General features: G+C 43.0%; 1 protein-coding gene across 1 annotated transcript in view; it reads right to left on the bottom strand.

Moving 5' to 3' along the window:
* The window catches only part of LOC126986577 (chondroitin sulfate N-acetylgalactosaminyltransferase 2-like), a 65,518-nt gene that overhangs the window by 17,391 nt on the left and 32,276 nt on the right, over positions 1-15,851 (bottom strand). Inside the window, 2 exon segments of the mRNA XM_050842839.1 lie at positions 3,443-3,644; positions 11,007-11,135. Of these exon segments, the coding sequence (XP_050698796.1) occupies positions 3,443-3,644; positions 11,007-11,135 (331 nt within the window).

Here is a 15,851-nt window from a genome sequence, read left to right on the forward strand (position 1 = left end):
TTTCGTCCCCTGTTCGCATCCACGTCCTACCTCGCTGGTCAGATTTTTACCTTATCATATATATTAATCTACCTCGGGGGGGAAACATTCACTTAATCAACTTTCTCTCCTAAGCACAATGATTTTAATTACTATGTTCAGCAGTGTATTGATTTCTATATCCGATCATTTATTTTGTTTGTTTGTTAGTTTATTATTGCTACTTTTTTTTAGTGTTGTGGTGTAATATAAGCTTAACAGGATCATGGTGTGTGTGTGTGTGTGTGTGTGTGTGTGTGTGTGTGTGTGTGTGTGTGTGTGTGTGTGTGTGTGTGTGTCCTTCAACTTTTTACTAATTCTCGTTTTTTCCTTTTCATCACAAACTAAACTAAACTTCTAATGAATTTAATACCACATAATTATTATACCAGGAGGAGGATTTTTCTTTTTAACGTTTACTCTTTTTTTTTTTTTGTTCTACCTGTCGTGTATTGATTATAATATCGAGATGAGTCAATCCCCGCTGCCCCCTTCCCCCTCCTACCCCCTCTCTCCCCCCTTACGGTCGAGGTACATTTTAAAGATGTCGTGAAGCCTCTTGTGTGTGTGTGTGTGTGTGTGTGTGTGTGTGTGTGTGTGTGTGTGTGTGTTCAGGTGGGAGGTGAGCGAGTATACCTGGCGAAGAGGAGGACACACACACACACACACACACACACACACACCATTCAGGAAGCGTCTGTAACAAAGCGAACTTGCAAGACTTAACAAAAACAAGACTGAGAATAACCTGATCTTGGGAGCAGCGACGTGCAAGTTGTCTCTCGTCTGAACTCTTCCGGTCTCCTGAGGTGCCTTGCGTAACTATCGCCTGTTTTCTGATGCTTTTGTGTTCGGAGTCTTCGTGTGCATGATGGAAATCGTCCCTGTTGTGCAAGAGAAGGGTATCTGGACACCTCTCCTCCCGAAATTGACCTCTCTTTCGGCCACCTCTTTGGATTCTTTTTGTGAGCAGCGAGTAGCGGGCTTTTTTTTTTTTTTTATTATTGTTTACTTTTTTTGTGCCCTTGAGCTGTCTCCTTTGTTGTAAAAAAAAAGTACTCTCAGACGTGTCAGCCTCTCACATCAATCGATTAATCAAAGGGGGCATACGTCGGTGGGCGCGTTGTTTCGCCTACCTTACGCGCAAGTCTCCATGCAGGCCCCCTTCCCATCCTAAGAAAATGGGATAAGATTAACAAGTTTCGTTAATTTCGTTGTATTTAAAGTGACGTTGACAGCTAACACGGCCAAACGTTTCCGGGACAGCAACACAACGAGAAAAAATATAATTAGCTTGTTGAAGATGAAAACAACAACAGCAGTTACGTAATAGACAATGAGATGGGATTACTATCAAGGAATAAAAACAACAACAACAACAGCACCCGTTACGTAATAGGCAATGAGATGGAATTACCATCAAGGAATAAAAACAACAACAACAACAACAGCATCAGTTACGTAATAGACAATGAGATGGAATGACTATCAAGAATAAAAACAACAACAACAACAGCACCAGTTACGTAATAGACAATGAGATGGAATTACTATCAAGGAATAAAAACAACAACAACAACAGCATCAGTTACGTAATAGACAATGAGATGGAATTACTATCAAGGAATAAAAACAACAACAACAACAGCATCAGTTACGTAATATACAATAAGATGGAATTACTATCAAGAATAAAACAACAACAACAGCACAAGTTAATATACAATGAGATAGGAATAAAAAATAATAAAAAAAATAAACAATAGAAAAACGCGATTGGTACCCGTCCAGGACTCGCATTTCCTTCGATCCGTCACGCTGAGCAGCCATTCCACGACATGTCAACGAGAACTCGAGTGACGTGAAACTCGATGCGTCCTATCACCTTACACACACACACACACACACACACGTTTACAAGCCTACCTGAGGATATAAATTTCCTTGAAAGCTTAGAGCAATATACATACATACATACATACATACATACATACATACACACACACACACACACAAACACACACATAATGGAAAAGTTGTGTTTGTTCGTTTTTTTGTGTGATGAGAAAAAAAAAAATCCAGATAAATATGAAGATAAAAATATGAAGAAGGGTTAAACACACACACACACACACACACACACACACACACACACACACACACACACGAGATCGATGGCGTCTAAGGGGGAACTTATGCAATGTTGATAAGATTGTTTGTTTCTTCATTGTATTTTCGAATCATATTATAACAAAGAAAAACAGTTTGGGTGCTGGAAATCAATCATAGAAACATACTCGTAATCGATTCTGCGCCCCAAACAACCTCAGTAATACTTAACGCGGGGTGAGCTTTCTTTGGCCATTGAAATAAAATCAAATAAATAAACGAAAACAAAAATATACTAATTCGTAAAAAAAAAAATATAGATGAATCCGTATCAGTATGGGGTGAGCTTTCTTTTGGCCATTGAAATAAAATAAAATAAATAAACGAAAACAAAAATATACTAATTCGTAAAAAAAAAATATAGATGAATCCGTATCAGTATGGGGTGAGCTTTCTTTTGGCCATTGAAATAAAATCAAATAAATAAACGAAAAAAAATATACTCATTCGTAAATAAATAAAAAATATAAATGGATCAGTATTTGAGGGAACTTTCTGATGGCGAATTGAATTAACCACTAGTTGTTGTTGTTGTTGTTGTTGTTGTTGTTGTTGTTATTATTGTTGTTGATGTACTGATTTTGGCAACCGTCCTTGGCTTATCGCTTTCCACATCTGTAATACGTTTTTTGTTTCTTTATTTCTGACTAAGTGTTGAATCGTAGTAGAATTCTCGCTATACACTCTCTACTCTCTCTCTGTCTGTCTCTGTGTCCGTGTCTGTCTGTCTCTCTCTCTCTCTCTCTCTCTCTCTCTCTCTCTCTCTCTCTCTCTCTCTCTCTCTCTCTCTCTCTCTCTCTCTCTCTCTCTCTCTCATACACCGCTTGTTCCTGCAGGCTTCCATCAGGTCTTGGGTTGCTCGGAAATGAAGCCTCTTGTGTCTCGCCGAATGCAATACCAGAGCCTGTGTTGATTCCAGGTGTGTGTGTGTGTGTGTGTGTGTGTGTGTGTGTGTGTAGTCGCAGTAAGTAGCGTAATTATCTTTTTTTTATTTTATACATCGGGAGTACAAGATTGAATATACTTATTTTAGAGAGAGAGAGAGAGAGAGAGAGAGAGAGAGAGAGAGAGAGGTGGAGAACGTTAGGAAAGACAATTGTTCTGCACTGAGTTACTAATAAATCAACAAAATACGATAACAATGATGCTGTTGATGATAATGATAATAATGATAATGATGACGACGAGGATGACAATGACGATTACTAAGTTCAGTCTATTTGGGCGTCAGTAACAAAGCCACATCTGCACTCACTCGTTGTTGAGGGAGATGCCTTGCGTGATCTCCGACTGGGCCACTTGGTGCTGGATTACGGCCGCGCACGCACCATCCACCGGCACCACCTGGCTGCTCGCGTTGCTGCCTCCACCTCCTCGCTGACCACCTCCTCCTCCGCCACCTCCACCATTCTTCCCCGCTGCGCCGCCGCCTTCAGACGACTCCACCTCCGTCGCCCCTGGAAGAGAGAGACACATGAGGATTAGTGACTCAGGATCTTAGTGAGTCAGAGGAAGTCTAGGAACACAGATACATGAGGATTAGTGACTCGGCATTTAGTGAGTCAGAAGAATCATAGTAAATTGGGTCAGTCAGTCAATGGGTCAGTCAGTCAATGGGTCGGTCAGTCAGTCAGTCAGTCAGTCCGTCAGTCCTTGTTGTTACTTCATAGCCCGCTCCAGAACACACTTTACCTTTCTCCATTTTCTTACGCCGAGGAACAAAAGACAGGAGAACGCACCGTGAAGGAGCTAAAAGTTTCTTCGTCAAGTCACTCAGCCAAGGACGCCCTCCCGTGCACACTCTGTCAAGGGCGGCACCAACAGCACCAGCTCGCCTTTTTTTGCCTCGCTTTGTTAATCTCCGCTAAAATTCCTCGGCCCTAAGAGAGCAGTGCCTCGGGAGCGTCGGGGCAAACAGCGAGGCTCATGCAAACACCCGAACCCCCGCTGCGCCAAATTAGACCCGCGTAGAGTTTGACGTTACAGTGTGCTTAAGTTAAACGGGAAGGGCAAACGCACACGCACACACACACACACACACACACACACACACACACACACACACACACATAAAATTAATCAGAGTGTGTCAATAGTGTATATAAATTTAAACATATATACGAAAACGAAGCTAAAATATAAGAGATTAGGAAGTTGATATTAGTGTCTTTAAGTGATACGGGAAGGGCGAACACACACACACACACACACACACACACACATGGAATCAAAGAAAGAAAAAGTGAATTCGAGTGTGCCAATAGTGTAGAAAAGTAAGTCAAACATTGATGCGAGTATTGAGGTAAAGTACGAGAGATCAAGAACTTGACGCCATTCCGCTGAAAGATAAAAAAAAAAGGAAGGGACGAAAAAAAGGGAAAACCAGAAAATTGAAATAGATAAAGAATAAGTAAAAACGCATGAAAAAGTGAGAATCAAGAAGTAAGTTAGACATTTATACGAAAACTGAACTAAAATACGAGAAACTACGAAACGGAGCGAATATAAAAAATGACAGCAACAAAAAGATTAGGTAGAAAAACAGCGAAAAGATAAGAAGAATAAGGTTAAACATTTATACGAAAACTGAACTAAAATACGAGAAATTACGAAACGGAGCGAATATAAAAAATGACAGCAACAAAAAGATTAGGTAGAAGAACAGCGAAAAGATAAGAAAAATAAGGTTAAACATTTATACGAAAACTGAGGTAAAATACGAGAAACTACGAAACGAAGCGAATATAAAAAATGACAGGAACAAAAAGATTGGGTAGAAAAACAGCGAAAAGATAAGAAAAATAAGGTTAAACATTTACACGAAAACTGAGGTAAAATACGAGAAACTACGAAACGAAGCGAATATAAAAAATGACAGGAACAAAAAGGTTAGGTAAAAAAACTACGAAAAGGCGAGGAAAAAAAAGTTATCATCATCATCATCGTCATCGTCAGCACAAAGAACACGCACGCTCAGGACCTCCTCCGAAAATGAAGCACTTCTAGAATTTCGACACGACCGGCTTGGCTTATAACGTCCACGGCCGCCACGGACACGAACGAACACGGACTGGATTGCCTGAAGCGGGAATTCCCAGGTGAGGCGGGAGGGAGGGTTTGTTCAAGGCACAGCCGACATATGCAGCGAGATCGTGTAATTAATTTCTGGTAATGAATCGACCTTTTGCTCCCGACACCCTGCAGCGCCCTTTCCAATACCCGACGGCGACGCGCGGGGAGATGATGTAGGAAGGGCGAGTGTACGAGTATTTCCATAGTCCTCCTGTAACAAATTATGCTCGTGATATGTAGCACTATATCATTAGCACGATGGTGGAGTCAGCTTACCTAAGTGATATATGGTAGTTCGCTAATATCGGTTTAGAGTCCGTACATATTTTTTTATCCAATTCTTTTTGTCTATTTGTTTATTCGTTTAGTTCCATTTCTCTATTGTTATTGGCATGCTTGAATATACTCCTCCGTCAGAATACAGTGGTGCATATCATTGTTCTCGTCCACCCCGCTGGCCTTGACTAGAATAACATAACAATGAACTGAAAACCTGAAAATCCGCCTCCTCTTTTGACGCCATCAACTCAAGGTCCCGCCCACTATCTTTCGGAGGCCGCGGGGGTGCCTGGCGATCGCGAGTCTATCACGTGATGGGGCCATGGCGCATTACACACACAGGCCATCACGACTGCCTGTGTTTGTTACGCTTGTCGAGTGTTTGTGAAGTTAAATGGTCCGACCCGGGAAGGTGGCGGCAAAGTGGATATGTTCCGACAACCGCCGAGAACTTGTGCTGTGATGGCAAGATATTATTATTATTATTATTACTATTATTATTATTATTATTATTATTATTATTATTATTATTATTATTATTGTTGTTGTTGTTGTTGTTGTTGTTGTTGTTGTTGTTGTTGTTGTTGTTGTTGTTGTTGTTGTTATTATTATTATTATTATTATTATTATTTCTGCAGACAGCCACGAACTCTACAGAACAAAGACCAGACAAAGTTACACATATATTATTACCATAAATATACATAAGTGGTTGGGATAAGTAGATAAGTAGATAGATAGACATAGATAAATAGATAAACAAACAAGTAAGTAGGTAAACAGACATGGAATGACACACACAGACACACACACACACACACACACACACACACACACACACACACACACACACACACACACACAGGAACGCATGAACCCGATTGCTCCTTCCCCCCCTCCCTCCCTTCCCTCTCCCCCCCCCTGACAAAAACTATCAAGCAGGCACCAAGGACGAGACGCTGGAGATACGACACCAGGAAAGGGAATATTTGTCTTGTTTTGAACCTTGATGATACCCTGCCCCCCCCTGCCCACCCTCACCCAGCCTGCCCCTCTCTAACACTTTCTTGCCCCGTCTTTATCAAATTAATCACACAGCCTCCCCCAACCCCGCCCCGCTCCCTCTTAATTGCCCTGCCCCGTCCTCTCTAGCACTGCCTCGCCCCCCTCCTGTCCTGCCCCACTCTCTCAATCAAACTTATGACACATCTCTATATTCCTTAACCTAACCTGTTCCCATTCTCTCATGTTCTTTTCCTTACGTTTTAACCCACTTTCCCGCACCCTTCCCTTCCTGCCGTGTCTCTATCAACCTACAACACTTACAAAACCCTTATTTCATTACTATTTTTATTTTTTTAATCAAGGGTATCGTAGGAAGAGGAAGTGGATTAGTGGAGAAGGTAAAGCAAGGGGAAGTATTAAGAGTGTAGTTCCTCCTGCCTACGACTTAAAACTTTTTCAAGAGGAGAGTATCAGGGCACCTCTCTCCCGTAACTGACCTCTCTTTGGCTTCTCGTTCTGTTTTCTATGATTGGGGCAGTGTTTAGCGGGTCTTTTTGTTCCTGTTTTTATTTCTTGAACTTGAACGGCCTCCTTTGATGTGAAAAAAAAGTATACAGAGATGTGGCGTTATAATCTTCTCTGTCTCACACTGCTATTTTCTACTCCTACCCTCCTGCCCGTCTCCTTTTATCCTATACCGTACATGCAACTCCCGCCTACTCCCACCCCGCTAACCTTTGCCACGCCCACTTCCTCTTACATACAATGCTTCCAAAATATCCTTCCCTCCTAACCCTGTACTTTCCTTTGACCTCTCTCCTCTGTCCCTATTCGCCTTTCCTATATACATACACCGTGAATGCAACTCCCGCCCACTCCCACCCACCTGACCTTTGCCACGCCCAGTTCCTTCAACATACACTACCAAAATATCCTTCCTTCCTATCTCAGTACTTTCCTTTGTCCTCTCTCCTCTGTCCCTATTCGCCTTTCTTATGTACACACCGTGAATGCAACTCCCGCCCACTACCACCCCGCCACGCCCAGTCTCTCTCTCTCTCTCTCTCTCTCTCTCTCTCTCTCTCTCTCTCTCTCTCTCTCTCTCTCTCTCTCCTCCGTCACACCCACACATGTCCTCAACCATCTTCAATGTTAGTGGTCGTGGGTATGTGAGGTGTAGAGAAGAGAGGAAGAGGAAGAGAAGAAGAGAAGAGGAAGAGTAGAAGAGAAGATGAAGAGTGTATAAGCGAGAGGGTGTAGAGGAGAAGAAGAGGAGAGGCAAGGAAGTGTTGGTCCCGGGATTATGTAAACTCGCGTCACGCCCTAACTGACTGCTCGTATATAAATAAAAAAAAAAATAATAATAATAAATAAAATAAAAAATAAAAAAATAAAAATAAAAAGTGACAATGTAAGTACAGCCATTTCGTCCTCACTTTCACTTCGATACCTGCTTACCTGCCCCTTTGTCTCTGTGGCCTGGTCTTTGTCTCTGTCTGTCTGTCTGTCTGTCTGTCTCTTAAATGGGTCACAGAAACTTTAAGTGATATGCGCCTAGGTCTTTTCTTTGTCGCATTCATTTACAGCCCTCTACTTTTTATGAATCTACTTACTTATAATCTCCTCCTTCACTCTACTTTTTATGAATCTATTTACTTATAATCTCCTACTTCACTCTACTTTTTATGAATCTATTTACTTATAATCTCCTACTTCACTCTACTTTTTATGAATCTATTTACTTATAATCTCCTACTTCACTCTACTTTTTATGAATCTATTTACTTATAATCTCCTACTTCACTCTACTCTTTATGAATCTACTTACTTATAATCTCCTACTTCACTCTACTCTTTATGAATCTACTTACTTTAATCTCCTACTTCACTCTACTCTTTATGAATCTACTTACTTTAATCTCCTACTTCACTCTACTTTTTATGAATCTACTTACTTATAATCTCCTACTTCCTTCTACTCTTTATGAATATACTTACTTTAATCTCCTCCTTCCCTTTACTATTATGAATCTACTTACTTATAATCTCCTACTTCCCTTTACTATTATGAATCTACTTACTTTAATCTCATACTTCCCTTTACACTTTATGAATCTACTTACTTTAATCTACTTCCCTCTACTCTACCTACTTACTTTAATCTCCTACTTCCCTCTACTCTTTATGAATCTACTTACTTTAATCTCCTATTTTCCTTTACTCTACTTACTTTAATCTCCTTACCTGTTTCTCTGTGGGTCGGTCTAGCTCTTACCTAACTGTCTGTCTACCTGTCTACTTACCCGTCAACCTGTCCCTCCCTCGTTAACCTGTCTAGTACCTCCTTATCTATTTCTTCGTATGTGTTCAATCATCTATTATCTATCAGTTTGTCTATCTCCATATTAACCTTCTTATCTATCTCTCTATCTATACGTTTGCCTGTCTGTCTGTCTTGCTACATAACTATCAGTCTGTCTATTTCTTTATCAACTTTCCTTCCTTCCTTCCTAACTATCTGTCACTCCGTCTGTTCCATTTTCTTTTTTTATTTACCGATATATGTATTAGTCTGACCTTCCTTATCTACCTTCCTCTCTATCTACCTAACTATCTCTTCTTCTTCTTCTTCTCTATCTATCCTTCTTCTTGTCTACCTACTTGCCTACCGACTCTCCGACCTTCTTCAAACTTATATACTCGAAGGTCACTCCAAGGATACGAGAATACAAAACAAACAAACACACAAAAAAAGTTGAATATTGAAGGAAACACCCGCCACACATACTCTTGTAGTTTGCGGAAGAGAAGGAGGAAGAGGAGGAAGAGGAGGAGAAAAAGGAGGGGAAAGAGGGATAGAAAGAGGAGGAAATAAAGGAGGAGGATGAGAATGAGGAGAATGAGAAAAAGGAGGAGAAAGAAGAGGAGAAAGAGGAGGGGAGAGAGGAGGAGAAAGAGGAGGGGAAAGAGGACGGGGAAAAAGAAGAGGAAAGAGAATTAGAAAGAGGAGGAAAAAAAGGAGGATGAGAAAGAGGAGAAAGAAGAAGAGGTGGAGAAAAAGGAGGAAAATAAAAAAGTGGAGAATAAGGAAGAGAAAGAAGAGGAGGAGAAAAAGAGAGGAGAGAGAGAATGAGGAGAATGGGAATGAAGAGAAAGAGAATGACAAAGAGGAGAAAGACGAAAAGAAAAAGGAGGAGACGAGTGGAGAGAAGGAGGAGGTAAAGGAGGAGAGAGATGAGGAGAAAAAGAAGAGAGAAAACGTCACAGCCCACTCTGATGTCTCTCTTCTTCCCTCCCTCCCTCGACGCATGAATAAAGATCTCGTAAAAATATACAGGTGAGTCGTTAATTTGAAGGCACAGGTAGAATTGTTTTCATAATTGATTTCGCTCCCCTGTAGATGAAGGTGAGTAGGTGCAGGTGTTAGGGTCAGGGGGAGGAGAAAAGTAGATAGAAAACATACATAGATAGATAGTTAGATGGATAGATAGAAAATGAGATAAGTATAGATAGATAGAAAGATAGGGGGAAGAAGGGGAAGGGAGAGGAAGGGATTAGACAAACCTCACATATTTTAAAACACTAGAAACACGAATGATTTAAAGACATTCTGATCACATACACACACACACACAAAAAAAAACGAAAAGAAAGGAAGCAAGGAAAACCAGAAACACACACACACACACACACACACACACACACACACACACACACACACACACACACACACACTCACAAGGGGACACCACCATACACAAAAAACAATAACAACAACAACAACGACAACAACAACAGCAACAAAGACTTTTCATCCTATATACCAACGACTTCAAACAGATCACAACACAAAGGGAATCTGAAACTACAAGGAACTTAAGTAACAAAACGAATTCCAAGGAGCACGGAGGTGGAACACGAGGATCACTTATATTGAAAGAAAAAAAAAAAGGAAAATGAAAAGATCGCTTGAAACAAATATATAAGAGAGGAAGAAGATACAGACATTAATAGCTAGACAGACACGATGAAAGGCGGAAGATTTATATACAGGAGGTCGGTTTTACTTTGAATGAGGAATAAAATAAATAAAGCGAAATAGGATGAATAAAATAAAGTGTTATAAAGGGGTAGAGAGGAAGGAGACAGGCAACGTAGAACTGAGCGAAGATAAAAAAGAAAAAGAAAAAGAAGAAGAAGAGAGAGAGAAACAGATTGAGAAAGGACAAAAAAACACACACACACACACACACACACACACACACACACACACACACACACACGAAGACAATCACAGAAACAGACAGAAAGACAGGCATACATAGACGGAGACAGACACAGATATAGCTAGTGACTTTATATAAACAATGACAGAAACACAGACATACACAGGGAGACAAAGAACAGACCCCACAGCCCAGGTAGAGACAGGTGTTTAGGGCAGGTGTGTGTAGGGTACTCACTCTCGGCGCGCGCCTTGGCCAGCTGGTCCTTGAGTTGTGCTATCTGGAGCAGGAGGCTGCGTGTGTGTGCTCGCTGCTCCTCCTCTCGCCACGCCGGCTGACGCTCCACGCCCGCCGCGTCATCCTCGCCTGGTACACAAACACACACACACACGCCTTCGTTAGTTGGTTGACATGCCACCCCTCCTCCTCCTCATCTTCTTCCTCTTCCTCCTTCTCCTCTTCCTCTTTCTCCTCCTCCTCTAACTCCCCTTCCCTCACATTGTAAAGAGATTTCGAGATACAACTGTGAGAGAGTTGACATGCCCCGCCTCCTCCTCCTTCTCCTCCTCCTCTAACTTTCCTCCCTCCACAGTGTACAGAGGAGATTTCGAGATACAAATACGACAAGGTTCTTATGCGGCCTCCTCCTCCTCCTCCTCCCCTTCTAATTCCCTTCCTCCACAGTGTAAAGAGAAGATTTCAAGATCCAGCTGTGACGGAGTTAAAACGCTTCCTCCTCAACATTTACCAAACACCACACACGCTACAAAATCGCAGGACACACCCACACACCAAAACTCCCCTCCACCCACACACCACGACTCCCCACTCCTCCACACCCACACCCGCTCCCCCACACAAAAAGGCGTTGCTTGTCTCAGTGTTTAAGAGTCGTATTATTAGACATTTCACCGCCCAAGAACACATATTTGACAAGGCTTTCGTAGGAGTTGTGGGCATTTCCAGGAGTAGTTTTATGAGCCTGGTGGTAGTGTGACCCTTCTTCTGTACCGTGAACCTGAAGAAACACTCATAAGAATCTGACTGACCCCTTCTTTAACATCTAGAAATTGTTGATGTGAGAAGCGAAGGTGTCTTGAGTCGTGTCGCGTCATAAGACATGTCCTCGTTCTCACCTCCCACGGCTTTCAGGAGTTGTGGGCATTTTTATGAGCCTGGTGGTAGATTGACCCTTGTTGCTCCCTTTTAAGAAAATGAAAACCAGTACTGACTCTACCACCGCTGAGAGAGAGAGAGAGAGAGAGAGAGAGAGAGAGAGAGAGAGAAAGGGTGGGGAGAAAGATAAACAGACAGGCAGACAGACACAGACGAAGCGAGAGAAAGGACACACACACACACACACACACACACACACACACACACACACACACACACATACATACATACATACAGACAGACAGACACACATACAGACACAGACACAGAGACAGAGAGCGAGAGAAAGGATATCCGCCTCCGAGGGCCCCCTGGCAGGTAAACAGAGGCAGGGGCAGGACGAGACCCCGCAGGACGCCGCCACGGGGGAGCGTCGACCCCGGGGGCGGCGCGAGGGGTGGGGTATCCTCGCCTACCCCGCCACTCCCCCCCAGCCCGCCCATCGACCGCGGCTTTGTGTGTACCCTCGTATTGTGTGTGTGTGTGTGTGTGTGTGTGTGTGTGTTAGGGAGCCCTCCGTATCACTCCTCTTGTTCATCTTGTTCTTCTGCTTCCTCCTCTTCCTCTTCCTCTTGTTCTTCTTGTTCTTCTGCAGCCTCCTCCTCCTCCTCCTCCTCCTCCATATGTTCCCTTTTCCTCCCTCTCTTCCTATTCCTATTTTCTCTTTCCCTCCCTCTTCCTCCTTCTATTCTTCTTCTTGTTCTTCTGCAGCCTCCTCTTCCTCCTCCTCCTCCTCCTCCATATGTTCTCTTTTCCTTCCCTTCTTCCTATTCCTATTTTCTCTTTCCCTCCCTCTTCCTCCTCCTCCTCATCTTCTTCCTCTCCCTCCAAGGCCCTTTTCTCTCATCTCTCTCCCCTCTCCCTCCTCCAGCTTCTCTCCCCAACCCCCTTCAACCCCTCTCTCTGTACCTCCCTCACTACTTTCTCTACCGCTCTCCCTCCCTCCCTCTCCCTCTCTTCTCCAGCCTCCCTCCTCCCTTTACCCCCTTCCCCCTTCTCTTTACTCCCCTCCCTTTTCCTCTTTGCGTCTCTCCCTCCCATTTTGTCTTCACCTTCCCCCTCCCCCTCTTTATCTCCCTTCCTCCCTTCCCCTCTCTCTGCATCCTCCCCCCCTCTCTCCCTCCCTCCCTCCCCCCCTGGTCTTTCCTTACCCTCATTACTTCTTTATCTTGTAACGGCGAGTCCATTTTAAAGATCGACAACAACAGCAACAACAACAACAATAGTACCGCCTCCTCCCCCTCCTCCTCCTCCTTTTCTTCTTCCCGCCGTGTATTAATAATGTATACAAGGGGACACACACACACACACACACACACACACACACACACACACACACACACACACACACGGGTCTCTTGCGTCACACAGCCAGATTAAATATTGTGCAAAGAGAAAAGAAAAAAAAATACATGCAGAAGATGAATGTAAAAAGATATGAATGAAAATATTGGATTCTGCAGCATTTGTTCGCTTTTCTTTTTTCTTTTTTGTTTTCTTTTTTTCTTTTTCCTGCTCCTCCTCCTCCACCTCCTCCCTTCTTGTCTTTTCCACATTATTATTATTATTATTATTTTTTTTTCCTAGTCACTCCTGTTTTGTTGCTGTTAAGGTTGCTGTTCATGTTGTCATCGCTGTTGAGCTTGATATTGATGTTATTGATAGCAGTAATAGTAGAGGTTCTGTTGTTGTTGTTGTTGTTGTTGTTGGTGGTGGTGGTGGTGGTGGCGGCGGCGCTGGTGTTGGTGTTGGTGATGCAAATTCACAGTTAATTCAATAATACAAGAATCAATAACGTAATTATATTTTCCAGTTGTTTATTCATTCTCTCAACTGAATATTATCTTTGCCTAAAAAAATGTGACCCTCTTTTTTCTCCCCAAAACTCTCCTCCATCAGCGAACCTTTGGAATCTCTCTCTCTCTCTCTCTCTCTCTCTCTCTCTCTCTCTCTCTCTCTCTCTCTCTCTCTCTCTCTCTGTTTATATCTATATCTATCTATCTCCCTAACTATGAGGTGTTGGGCTCGGCGTCCCGGACTGTGCCGCCGCTGACACGCTGGTTCTCGGGGCTTGGAGACGCCCGGCGCCGCGTGTCGTGCCGAGCGGCGTAATGAAGAAAGATTACGCCATGTGATGACGCCTCGTTGTCTTCAAGTCCGGGCGTCACGAACCATGCATCTAAAGGAAGTGTCAGAATCTCGTCCACCGCTCGCTCACCTACAGTCCGCGCCCACCACGAAGCAAGATGAAATTCAAAGCACAGAGCCTTGTTTGAATGCCTGTAGTGTACGTCTAATAATAAATAATACTGCTGCCCCTTCATTCCTTCCTGCTTCCTCATCTTTATCTCTTTCCACATTCTTCCTACCTCCGTCATTTGCTAGTCTGCATTCTCCTTCCTTTCATTCCATTTTCCCCTTCTTGCATACTCCTCTTCATCTCTTCCCTCCTTCATCTCCTCTTCTCCTTCCTCTTACTGCCCTCCTTCCTTCTCTTTCCCTCTCTCTTTCCATCCCCTCCTTAATTCGTCTTCTCTTTCCTTCCTCCCCCTTCCACCTATCCCCTTCTTCATCCCCTCTTCTCCTTCCTCCTTACTGCCCTCCTTCCTTCTCTTTCCCTCTCTTTCCATCCCCTCCTTAATTCGTCTTCTCCTTCCTTCCTCCCCCTTCCACCTATCCCCTTCTTCATCCCCTCTTCTCTTTCCTCCTTACTGCCCTCCTTCCTTCTCTTTCCCTCTCTCTTTCCATCCCCTCCTTAATTCGTCTTCCCCTTCCTTCCTCCCCCTTCCACCTATCCCCTTCTTCATCCCCCTCCATGGGTAGTTTTATGAGCCTAGTGATAGTGTGACCAGGCTTCTGTAGTACAAAAGACGCGATAAAACACTCATGGGAATCCGACTAGTCTTTGGAACTGTTTGTGGTGAGAGCCGAGAGCCGAAAGCGTCTAGGAATATGGTAAAGGTTTGTTAATATTTCCATGGATAGTTTTATGACCCAGTGATAGTTGGCTTCTGCACTATGGACGTGAACCCGACTAATCTCCTTTGCGACCTTTGGAAAGAGATGTTGTGGGAGCCGAGCGCGTCTGAAAATCCGAACCCAAGTTGACTTTTTATAATGGTTCCTTAACTCTGCGGGGTAACCAATGGCGAGGGCGTAGAGAGAGTGCCTATCCGACCGGGTACCGAGCTATTGATCATTCGGTTGTACGTTGGCTGAATGGAATGTTAGAATTAATGAAAATATTACGCGCATATGTACAGAAAGAAGCGTACATTCCGGCGCCAACGTGTACACAGAGGATAACGTTGAAACTATGTGACCAATGCAATACAAAGCAGGAGAGAGAGAGAGAGAGAGAGAGAGAGAGAGAGAGTGAGTGAGTGTGTGTGTGTGTTTAACGTTGCCTTATAAGGAATCACATCCGGCTCCCACAAACTCCTCCTTCCCTTTTTCTTTTCGTGTCTTTTTTTCTCCCCTTTCAATATCTCCTCCCTTTCCTTATCTTCTCTTTTCCCTTCCTACTCGACTACGGGCGTCGCATACAATAGTAACAGCAAAGACAACCAATGACCAAGTAATAACAACGATCATATTAAGAGATGGCGATTGATGTAGCAGTAAATATTATGAAACAAAATAACAGGAAGAGTTGGATGGGTAATAATTGCACTCGTAATAATAACACTAATCCTTGTAACATCTCCCCCCCCAAGGCAATTATAGAGTAGCATTAAATGTATATAATAAAACAAGATAAAAGGAACAGGTAGAAAAGTTGACTCCATACAATAACAGTAGTAATAATAATAGCAACACTTTTTTTATTAATATTTCCTTCTTTTATGTGCCCTTGAGCTGTCTCCTATGCTATATAAAAAAAACATCCTCCTTCCTTCCTACCCC

Source organism: Eriocheir sinensis, chromosome 62 (genome assembly GCF_024679095.1).
Source record: "Eriocheir sinensis breed Jianghai 21 chromosome 62, ASM2467909v1, whole genome shotgun sequence".
Taxonomy (NCBI): domain Eukaryota; kingdom Metazoa; phylum Arthropoda; class Malacostraca; order Decapoda; family Varunidae; genus Eriocheir; species Eriocheir sinensis.